Consider the following 12,193-nt stretch of genomic DNA (forward strand, 5'->3'; position numbering starts at 1 on the left):
GATCCATCACTCCAATCTCTTCCTCCATTCTTCACATGACCTTCCCCTCTGTGTGTCTGTATCTCAAATCTTCCTTTCTGTTCTCTTATAAGGACACTAGTAATTGGATTTAGCACTTGTCCTAAATCCAAGAAGATCTCATCTTGAGATCCTTACTTTAATTACTTTTGCAAAGATCCCCCTTTCCAAACAAGGTCACATTTTCAGGCTCTTGGTGGAAATATCTTTTGGGGTCTGCATTCAACCCCTTACAGCACTCCATACCTGCAATATACATCAAATTCCACCATTAATCATAGTCTTCTGCTTCAACACAGAGTCTTATTCTACCACCTCTTTAGCAAACTAGACGCTAGGCTCAACCTCTCTCCAACACTCCATTTTAGCAATAAGGGGTGTGCTTAGATCTACAAATCAAATTCTAGTAGCTGAATCCTGGCTACTCTAAACTCTAAACTTTAGATCTCTTCCTTTTGTTACTATTATATTCTTCTCTAAGTTGCCTTGCAAATCCCTGCCATTACTAATTAACAACCTTGAGAGAAGGCTTTCTCTTCTCTGCCTCACTGTATTAGTTTCCTATTGCTGCTGTAACAAATTACCACAAACCTCACGGTTTAAAACAATGCAAATTTATTTTCTTATACTTCTGGAGGCCAGAAGTCTGAAATGAGTCCTTTGAGCATAAAATCAGGATGTTGATAGGGCTGTGTTCCTTCTGGAGGCTCCAGGTGAGAATCAGTTTCCTTTCTTTTTGCAGCTGTTAGAGGCTGCCTGCATTCCTTGGTTTGTGGTCTCTTCCTTCATCTTCAAAGTGCATCACTTTAGCCTCTACTTCCATTGTCACATCACCTTCTCGGTCTTTGAATAAAAGGACTCTTGGATTATATTAGGCCTGTTGGCTAATCCAGGATAACCTTCCCATATCAAGGTAATTAACTTAATCATATTTGCAAAGTCCTTTTGCCATGTAAGGTAATGTATTCACAGGTTCCAGGGATTAGAATGTGGACACATTTGGGGGGCCATTACTCTGTCTCACACAGTCTCACTCCTTTCCTAGCCTTGCTCCTTACTGACACTCTATTTGTCTTGTCCTAATTCTTCTATTTATTCATTAATTCATTCATCCACTCATTCATTCATTCAACAAATACCAATGAAGCCTCAACTATGTGCCAGGTAGTGTTTTAGGCACTGATGTTACACTGGTGAACAAAACAAAGATGGCTGCTCTTGAAGATCTTATACTGATGTGAAGTGGCAGGTTTGGAAATAGAAAATATAAACATTAATATAATAAAGTAACTTTTATAATATGTTTTAAAGTAATAAAGTTCTGTGGGAGAAATAAAGCAGAATATAGGAGGGCTGGGGTGAACAATTTTAAGTAGAGTGATCAGAATGGGTCTCATTGATCAAGTGGTATTTAAAGGAGTTGAGAGAACCAGTCAAGTGGATATCTGAGGAAGAGAGGTACTGGCTGTGGCAACAGCCAATGCAAAGGTCCTGAGGCAGGATCATCTCTTGTGTGTGTTCAAGAAAGGCTAGTGTAGCTGGAGTGAAATAAATGGGGTCGGGGGACTGTAGTAGCAAGGATAATTACTCAGTATCTTGTAGGCAGTCTTGAAGACTTTGGCAATGACCCTCAGTAAACTACAGAAGCATTGGAGGGCTTTGAACAGAGAATGAATGTGGTCTGACCTACTTAATACTTTGTAGTTGGATAAGAAGAGACTTGGCGTGGGGGAGTCAAGGATTGAGGTCAGACTAGTTCAGGTAAGAGGTAATGGGCTCAGACTAGCATGGTAGGAGTAAAATGGTGAAAAGTGGTTGGGTTCTGAGTACATTCTGAAGGGAGAGCCAACAGAATTCCCTAATAGATTGCATATGGGGTATTTTCCCTCAAGCACTCATTTTTCCTTCCTTCTTTCCCTCCTTTCTTCCTTCCATTTGTTTCTTCATTTTTTGGTGTTGTTTCTGGACTTGATTTTGTTTTTTTAAAATCATATTTGGAGTACATACCAATATTAAATATCTTTTTAGAAATCATGGCTTTTACTGTCTCCAGTCGTACTGATGTATTCATATTTGAACCCCGAGCAGCTAGGTTAGTATATAAAAGGCACTAAAAAACTGCAGAATTGAAATAACTGCATAACATAATCTTAAAATACATTAAAGTAGATCTAAATTAATAGAGAGATGAGTCATGTTTGTGGATAGAGAGACATGATTTCATAAAAATGACAATTCTCCACGAATGATCAATGGATTCACAGTAATATAAGTACATAGTCCCACAGGAGTTTCTCTAAATAAACTTGATAAGTAAATTCTAAAATTAGTAAGGAAAACCAAGAGACAAGAATAGTGAGAACTCTTCCCAAGAGGAACAGGATGGGGAGATTGCTCTGCTGTGTATCATTATGGAGCTACAGTAAAGGGAAAGACAAATTCACTAATGGACTAGAATGGAAATCTCAGGAACATATCCATACATGGAGAAAGGAGAGACTGTTCAAAAAATGAGTTGGGGAAAATGGTTATTCTCATGGAATAAAAGGAAATTGGATCTTTACCTCACACTCCATACAAAAATTAACTACAGATGAAATAAGGATAAAATTGTCCCCCAAAAACCTTTAAAACAAACAGTAGAACATATAGGTTTTATCATTTAGGCCTTTGCTAGGGAAAGATTTCTTAAAAACACAAAAAGTAGTAACTATACAAGAAAATATTGATAAATTCAGCTATATTAAGATTAAAGACTTTGTTCATCAAAAGACGCCATAAACAAAGTGAAAGATAAATTAAAACTGGGAGAAAATATTTGTACTCCATAGAGATAACGTAATTGGGATATACCACATCTACAAAACTGCAAATCAATATAAAGAGCACTAACAACCTAAAGAAAAATAGAAAAAAGACTGTATTAAATAGGCATTTAACAGAAGAAGAAACATTTATGGTCAATAAACATATGAAGAGTTGTTCAACTTCATTAGTTATCAGGGAAATGCAAATAAAGACCATAATTTCACCCATTTGATTGGCAAAGCATTAAAAAACTTGACAATACCAAGTGTTTGGAGAGGATATAATTCCACAGGATCTCTAATACATTTCTTGTAGAGTTATGATTGGCACAACTACTTTGGAAAACACTTTGACATTATTATCTGAAGTTGAATATCCAGCTAACGTCAGATTCAGCAATTCTATTCCTAGGTATACATGCAAAGAAACTTTCTTGTATACCAGGAGATGTGAACAAGAATGTTTATTAGCAGCACCATTTAGTAGCAATAAGCTGAAAACAACCCAAATACCCAAAGAAGTGTCAACTGTAAACTATGGTACATTTGCATTTTGTGATATTATACAGCAGTGAAAATGAATGATCTAAACCATACAACAATATGAATGAATCTTAAAATATAATGTTGGCTGGGCATGGTGGCTCACTCCTGTAATCCCAATAGTTTGGGACACTGAAGTGGATCGCTTGAACCCGAGAATTCAAGACCAGCATGGGCAACATGGCAAGACCTTGTCTATAAAAACAATTGTTTTTAAAAGATTAAAATAAATATATATGTATGTATATATATATAATGTCAACTGAAAAAGTTCTAAAATATGATAGTCAACAAGATATCCTTTTTTAAAAGTTAAAACTAAAATGAAAAATATGCTCTTTAAGACTGCATATATACAATATAAAACTATACATACAAATAAAAAAGTAAAGAAAAATTCTAAACAGACTTCAACATGGTGCCTGGCTTAGGTGATGAAAGCCAAGGGATAGGGTATGTAGTTATTGTCAGGTTGTAATTTCTTGTGAAGATCCTTGTCTTTGGGTTCTGATGGGTTCAAAGTTTCATATTATGTTATTAATATATAATTGTATTAATCTTAAAAGAAGGCTATGGGTCTTAGGGAACTGGTACCAAATATGTCAAAACTCATGCTGCTTGTTGTGTTGTGAGTAATAAAGTCGTTAGTCTCTGACCCAAGAGTTTTGTATCTCTTGTCAACATCCAGGAAACTGTAGCAAGCTAACTTATGAGTTTGCAAGTAGAGGAAAATCTTAGCCCTGTCACAGTTCTTGACAAAGTAACATAAATCCTTTAATTAAAAAAGGCATCACCCAATCCATACTAGTCTAATATTCTGCATTTTGTTTTTTTCAGTTAGCAATATAGCTAGGAGTTCCTGTTACGACATCAAAAAAAAAAAAAAACTAAATAACTAGGCTGGGTGTGGTGGCTCACACCTGTAGTCCCAGCACTTTGGGAGACTGAGGCGGGCGGATCACCTGAGGTCAGGAGTTGGAGACTAGCCTGGCCAGCATGGGGAAAACCCGTCTCTACTAAAAATACAAAAATTAGCCGGGTGTGGTGGGCACCTGTAATCCCAGCTACCCGGAAGGCTGAGGCACGAGAATTGCTTGAATCCCCAGGAGGCGGAGGTTGCAGTGAGCTGAGATGGTGCCACTGCACTTCAGCTTGGGTGACAGAGAAGCTGTCTGTCTAGTATCCTATTATCCCATTCCCTGGTTGTATTATAGTTTACATAACCAACCCTTTCCAATGGACATTATGATTGATTCCAGTCTTTTACTGTTGTAAACAATGCTGCAATAAATATTCCTGTACACACATCTTTAATCACTTGTGCATACATATCTGTAGAATAAATTCCAAACATGGCTCCTTTTAAATGCTTTTTTAAAAAAAACGGTAGTGGAGCAGATACTACTAGTGAACCCCCAATATCCATTCTTCCTTCTTCTATAGGAATAGAACCCTAAATGAACACTCAGAGTAGAGGCTATGTTTCTCAGCCTCCCTTGGAGGCAGGTCAGCGGAAGTGGTGAATGCAACTTCAGGGCATGTCCCCCCTTCCCCTTTTCTCCTGGCTGGCAGGAATATGGATGTAATCACTGGTGTGGAAGCAGCCGTCTTGGACCAAGAACATAGCCCAGGAACAAGCCAGAAGGAGTTGGGCCCCTGATGTGAACCTCCATATGGAATGCTTGTATCCAGACTTTACCTGAGAGAGAACAAACGTCTATCATGTTTAAGCCACAGTTGTTTTATATTTTCTGTCTCTTGCAGCCAAACTTTTACATCGTAAATACAAAGAGTGCCAAATGTTCCTTTAAAGAGAATGCCTATAGAGAGCCTGAGTGCCTGTTACCTATTACAAACTCTTAGTGTTATCCAAATGTTAAATTTTTGTCAGATTTGTAAGAGAAAATTGTAATTCCTTATATACCAATAAATACTAATTCCTTGTATGCTCACAAATAAGCAGAAGGAGGTTGGGCATGATGGCTCACGCCTGTAATCCCAGGTCTTTGGGAGGCCGAGGTGGGTGGATCACCTGAGGTCGGGAGTTTGAGACCAGCCTGGCCAACATGGTGAAACCCTGTCTCTACTAAAAACACAAAATTAGCTGGGCGTGGTGGTGCATGCCTCTAATCCCAGCTACTTGGGAGGCTGAGGCAGGAGAATCACTTGAACCCAGGAGGCGGAGTTTGCAGTGAGCCAAGATTGCGCCAATGCACTCCAGCCTGGGCAACAAGAACGAAATTCCGTCTCAAAAAAAGTAATTAATTAAATAAAATAAAATAAATAAAAATAAATAGGCAGAAGGATAAGATGAGAAAGGGTGGTAAAGGAAAGAAGAGGGCAGATTTTCATAAAGTTTAGTTAGGTATGTCCTTGACTATGACAAATAACTGAGTTAATTGTTTTCTGTCATGAGAGACTGGGACAATCTGGCTAAATATGACAATTTAATGCACCCTCTGATTTGAAGATTTTTTTTTTTAATTAAAAAGTAGAACAGAATCTTCTCTGCAGGTAGTTTATAAACTCATTACATTTTATATTTATGGTGTAACATTCTCCTTTTCTTATGCTCACAATCTGTTATGGAGCCTAACACTGCCAGGCCCAAACAAGAATATATTGATTGGTTCTTTTTACCTCCAGAATTCAGTGTTGGCAATAAATTTGAGGACATTTTGTTGCCTGGCCCTGTTGAAAGAAAAAAAAAATATGGGTTTTAAAAATTCTATGAACATCATATAAAAGGGCTAAATTCAACTGCCAATGACTCCTTAACAGTCCTTATGGCTTTTAAAAGCAGTGAGCACACACATACTCTTTGACCCAGAAATTTCAATTCTGGTATCTTATGTCAAGAAAATAATCAGACAAGCAGCCAAAAAAGCATGTGCGATAATGTCTGTTCAATGTCATTTCATAAATACAGAGTTGACCAAATAACTGTGGTATATCCATAAAATAAATTACCAATTGGCCCTTAAAATGATGCTGTAGTCACTATTTACCTCTGTCCATGGTATTGGTTAAAAAACAAAACATATCAAAAGAGTAGGGATAGTGTGGATTAAAAAATGCATGCAAAAATCTGAGAGGTGTTTGAAATGCTGTTCATCAAACATGAATCTTGATTACATGTGATTTGGTGCAGTCTCTCATTTTTACCAGGTTTGGGATTAGGGTTAGGTGATTGAGGCACTCAACCTTAGCTGCAAAGCTTAAGGATTGCCAAAATAAACAAAAACAAAACAAAAAAACAACTTTCAGTTATTATGATAAATTAAATGTTAATGCAATATATTTTTATAAAATTCCAAATAAATGCAGGAAATTCTATAATGAACAAAATATCAAAATTGTAAATACAGACAGTATCTGACCCTGTACTTGTGTGACCCTGAGAGCCAGTGCCTCACTCTACTCACCCAAATCCTGGCCCACAGAACTTGTCTCTATTTAAAATTCTGTTATTTCATTTATCATGAATTTTTTACATTAATTTTTATATTTAAAATAGTGAATTAAAATATTGCTTATTTTGATTACTGAGTTTTTGCTTTCCCCTTAAATTTTGTGCATGAAGCTAGAGCTTCACTGGCCTTACCCTAATCCTTGTTCTGATTTCTATACTTTTAGTATCATTCAAATTTCTCAATGAGCTGGTGTAACTCTTACAATGAGAAAAATAATAAAGATATATTCATTTTGGGGATAAAGGACACCCAGGAGTTTATATTTAAAAATGTGCCCACAGCAGAAACAATGGACAACACATTCTATTTTGGGCTGCTCATTTAAATATGTGCCTCAGGAATCTCAAAGAGCCATATATAAGAGCTAAATATCCTGGAAGCAGAGCAGCAGATGATTAAGAACACAGACTTTGGACAAGCCTGATTTTTGAATCTTGGTTTGGTATTTACTTATGTGTGAGCGAGTTCACGTATCATTCAAAAAACATTTATTGAGTACCTACTATGTGTCAGGCACTGTTCTACGTGTGGGGGACATGGCAATTTTTAAAAAGACAAAAAAGAAGAACAAAAACTATTGTCTTCATGGAGTCTACATCTTAATTACTCAGCATCTCTGAGCCTCTGCTTCCTGTTTCATAAAGTGGACACACCTCTTAAGGCTTTCTTGAGGATTCGGTGGGCAATGGATTTAACCAAGTGGGGTGCCTGGCTTACAGACCAGCTCAGTAAGTGGGAACTATTATGTGCTAATATTTACTAATTAGCATCTGATTTTAGTTCCAGTGGTTATAAAAACAAATATTTAAAAAATTATGTTAAAGCTTACAAAAGAGAAAAAAATGAATAAAAACTTATAACATTGACATTATACTTTTTCAAATGACTGAACATTTTTTCACAGGCATTAAATTCATTCTCACGGGGGAAAAGAAAGATCGGTGAAAAATTGGTGACAACCTGTGGTTGATGAGTATTTGGAATTTGGATGGCTAATACTAAAGATTTGTAGATTTTCTCAATTTTACACTGTGTACTCATCTCCACTCTTAGGATTCTGATCACCTCTTTCTTGTCACATTTTCACTCCTTTGATCCTTCTGTCTATCTAAATTCACTCTCCTTCCCACTCTCATTCCCTTTATCCTTAAAGTCTTTTTGCAATGAGCATCTTTATCCATGGGTTCAAGGACTTTTTCATTCACAGAAAAACTGGAAGTTCTGTTCCTTTAAACCAATTGCTAAGAGCAGATATCTGCTCTTATTCCATCTCTATTATATAGTTCATATAACATGTAAATGCAATCAGCAGTCTCTAGATGTTGTTATACTTCTATACTTCCATATGCATGAATTCCTGTATTGATGAATGAAAGGTTGGTGAACAAAAGGGAGGGAGAGGAACAGAACCAGTTATTGTTAGGAAGGGATTATTAAGTCCCCTTTCCAATCAGAAAAAATGTTAAAGTCAGTGGATGTCTTTGTTGTGCGAAATAAAAATAGCATGATGGCTAAACAAAGGCTCTGTACCAAAAGAGAGGGAAAATGTTATTGGACTGCATAGCAAATGCCTGAAAGTTCACATCTGAAATACACGTTCAAATCCAACTTCCAATAGATGAAAAAGATCAAAAGCTCAGAAACATCAGGAATGTAAAATGGTGGTGTATAACTGCCAGCCATCCATTTTAGAGGTCGCATAAGCTAAATGATTAAGAGCATAGACTCTCTCTATGTCCCTTAATCCTCACACTTCAATTTCCCCATCTTTCAAGAGGAATGATGCAAATAGTGTCTACCTTGTGGGATTGTTAGGTAAGTTACCACATCCAGCCTTTGGATGGCCTCAGTTGCATAGTATGTGCTGTGGGAGTGTAAGCACATGGAGAGGTGCACTCTGAGGGAGGAATGTGCCTGGTGTGTTTCAGGAACAGTAAGGACACCAGTGGGCCTTAAGCACAGTGAACAAAGGGGACAGCACCCCAGATGAAGCCAGAGAGACAACAAGTCCAAGATCATGAGGGCCCTGGAGGCCATTTTCTCAGTGAAATGGAACCATTCAATGAATCACTCTGATGCTGAGCTGAGAAGAGACTGTAGAAAGGGAAAAGGGTCACACAGGGAGATCTACTAGGAGACTACAGCCACTGGGAGGCAAGAGATAATGCTATCCCTTCCTTGCGATAGCAGTGGAAGTGGTGAGAGGTGGTCCGATTCTAGATGTGTTTTGACAGTAGAGTCTACAGGATTGGCTGATGGTTTGGATGTGGAGTATGAGATAAAGAACTGATTGCAGAAAGGATGGAGTTGCCATAAATGGAGACAGAGAAGGCAGTGGGGGAAGGGGCACTTGGGAAGATCTGAGGCTCATTTTGGAACATGTGAAATTTGAGATATATATTAGATATCTAAAGGGACATGGGTGTAATGTATACTGTTCTTTCAAGTGAACACCATGCTGGTTGATTTAATTAATTGTTGTGTTCCTTTAATAGCTGTACAATTATATGTGGTCTGTGAGTCAGGTCCCTTGACAAGTGTCATTGCAAGGGTAGTAGGAATGGCACTATGGAAAGACCCCTGGCCTTTGGGGGCAGGTAGGTTTAACTCCTGCCTCTGACTCTTATCCACTCTTTCTCTTGGGTCTAGAGAATTACGCTTAATGCACCGTAGAATCCTCTATCAAGTATGAATAATAACACCTTCCTTACAGGCTTGGTGCAATTTTCAAACACAGATAATATATGCAAAGTGCCTGCTCATAGTAGGCTTGTGAAGAAGTGATCCCTTATACTTTTTTCAAACTAGATATTGTCCAGATCCTTCCTCTTTCTGGCCCACTCTGTCAACTGCCGCCATTTGAAATGGGAGCATAACTGACAACTACTTTTTGTAAGAAACTCCCAATCAAAGTTCTTGAAACCTGGTCATTGGAGAGGAGTCTACCAGCAATATCAGTGCAAATCTGGGTGACCTGAATCAGCTTCATGTAGAGTCTTAACATTCTGAGCTCCAGGGGAAGTGGGGAAAGAGGAGTGGGATTTGATAAGGCCCAGTCCTAAGTTTCTAAACCAACTCTAAATAAAATGAATAATAACACTGTCTACCAGATATGATTCGAATCGGTTTATTTGTTTTTCGCAACAACCCCCTCTAAAACCCAATGAAAACGAATTTCCAGATGATCTCGATGTGAGATAAAAAGCAATGTTTATCTTCACATGCATATGAGGATTTAGACTGGTTCTCTCAGACCCAATGCCCTTCCATTTTTTTTTCCCACCTCCTCTCCGCCTACCTTGGACAAATACTAGGAAAAGGGGCTGTGAACTGTGTCCTTGGATGGTGTGGGGAGATCACAGCTAGCAATTTTTTGTTTACCTAAAAGCCAGGAGCCACTGGGTCCTTGGCCTGCTTAGATGCACGCTGCCGCTTCTGACTAGGTCAGAGCACAGCACAATGATGAGGAAATTACTTTCACCTTGACCTTTAAGGCACTGCTGGCATCAGGCTATTTAGTATGGACGCTTCTGTTGACATTTCTGACTGCCCCTTTTGCGAAGTGAAAACAAACAAACAAACAAACAAAAAAACTGGAGGTCAAGAGGAAGGAAGGATGGGTTAAGGAGTCAGCATATACAAGTCAGATAATGTGAAAAGTATTTTATAAGAGCTGCTATCGGGATGTTGGTTATTACCAAGGAAAAATGTGTCATCCTTATCCATCTATAACTACTGAACAGTAACTAAGGAAAGAAATTCACTCATCCTTTCTGCTTTTGCAAACCTCCTGTTTGCAGGAGCTTATCAGGTAACGTTGTCTGTCTGGACTGTGAATCAGATGCGCAGTTCACCCACAAACATAAATACCTATGAAAAAGAAATATAATTTCTTTTAGACTCACCCAGAACTTGCAAGCTTTAAGTACACGGTCTGTGAAGTCAGGAGAGGAACTATACTATTGGCTGAAATCTAATCTTTAACTTAATTGGCCAGGAAGACAAATAGCAGGATTAAAACAAACGAATAATAGTAATAATACCTATTACTTGTTTAGAGCTGGGCACTGGGCTAAGTGATTTATGTTTTGTTTTATTTAAAACTCAGACAAGCCCATAAAGTAGAAACAGCTCTCCCTATGATGAGGATGAGAAAACCGAGGCTTCGAGAAATTACTGTAAAGAAATTCCCCAAGGTCAAACACCTTATAGGAAACAGAACTCAGACTAAGACAAGTTTATTGAACCCTATTTTTCTATAATTTTAACCCATCCTTTATACCTACAATTGCATAGTTCTGCAAATATGCCTAAAATTGCAAAATGTAACTGATTAAAGTCTTCAGCAGAAATTTTATAATAGAAAATTTTAATATTTCTCTGTGAATTAGTGACTTTATGTGTTTCTATTCCCCACTATTTCTACTTCTCTTTTTAAAGACATAGAAATATATGTATGTATAAACTTTTTAAAAGCTATGCACACACACACACAAACAACCTGTTTGTGATTGTGTATATGAGCTGTGAATAATCTTCTGATGCCCCCTCCCCCCCGCCCTTAGGGTCTGTTTCACTCACATTGTCTATATATTTTCCAATTTTTATCTTTCCTTTCTCTTTCCTAACTGATCTCTCTTTTATAGGCCATAATATGAAGCTAAATTATATTCTTATTTATCGTGGTCATCTAAAGGAGTGTTTGCTTTCTGTTCCAGGTTTTTTTAATGAGACTAAATTAACTTTTATATTTTGTGGGTTTGCAGGCTTAGTCTGCTTTTATAGTATATTATTTGTGTCCACATCTATCACTTTTATTGTAAAGTCTTTACTGGGCAGGGAAAGCGCCTTTCCTGTCTTTGTATGTTCCACAAGACTTAACACAGAGCTTGTAATAAACATGAATAAACGAAATCAAGTAATTAAGGACTTTTTCAAAAGCCTGGGCCTGGCAGTGTTTCCATAGCAATTGGTAGCAGGAAGCGACGAGTCTGAGAATCACAGACCATCTTCCATAAACTTGATTCTGTCTCCAATTTTGGTCGCAAGTTGCTTGTAGGCCCACCAGACACAGCTGAGGGGTGGGAGGGGGCATACGGAGGGGCGGACACTGAGCTGAAACCTATTTTACCTCAGAGAGTTTGGATCCAGGAGCCTTTCCAACCTATCGTTCGGGAAGGCGTTGTGGGAAAAGTGGGCGGAGGTGCCAATCGATCCTCCAGTCTCGGCTCTATCCTCCCCCAGCCCGGTTCCCCGTCATCTCAGGGACCGTCTGGTAGCTGATCCCGGAACGCAGCTGGCCAACGGATAAGTGCGCGGCACCCGCCACCCGCGCGGACGAGGAGCACCTCC

The 12,193-nt window shown here is 38.3% G+C and overlaps 1 protein-coding gene across 3 annotated transcripts in view; it reads right to left on the bottom strand.

Moving 5' to 3' along the window:
- Positions 1-12,156, bottom strand: part of CCDC38 (coiled-coil domain containing 38) — a 73,693-nt gene extending 61,537 nt beyond the window's left edge. The window contains exons 1-2 of one of the 3 annotated variants that reach the window (XM_004053704.4): positions 11,973-12,156; positions 6,009-6,059 (exon numbers count right to left, since the gene is read on the bottom strand). In XM_004053704.4, the coding sequence (XP_004053752.2) occupies positions 6,009-6,045 (37 nt within the window). In that variant the 5' untranslated portion in view covers positions 6,046-6,059; positions 11,973-12,156. Of the gene's footprint in view, positions 1-6,008; positions 6,060-11,972 lie in introns of those variants that run through there. The other 2 variants (XM_019039367.3, XM_055357434.2) reach the window with 2 other exon arrangements.
- Positions 12,157-12,193: the final 37 nt, after the last annotated feature.

The sequence above is a fragment of the Gorilla gorilla genome, chromosome 10 (genome assembly GCF_029281585.2).
Source record: "Gorilla gorilla gorilla isolate KB3781 chromosome 10, NHGRI_mGorGor1-v2.1_pri, whole genome shotgun sequence".
NCBI lineage: Eukaryota > Metazoa > Chordata > Mammalia > Primates > Hominidae > Gorilla > Gorilla gorilla.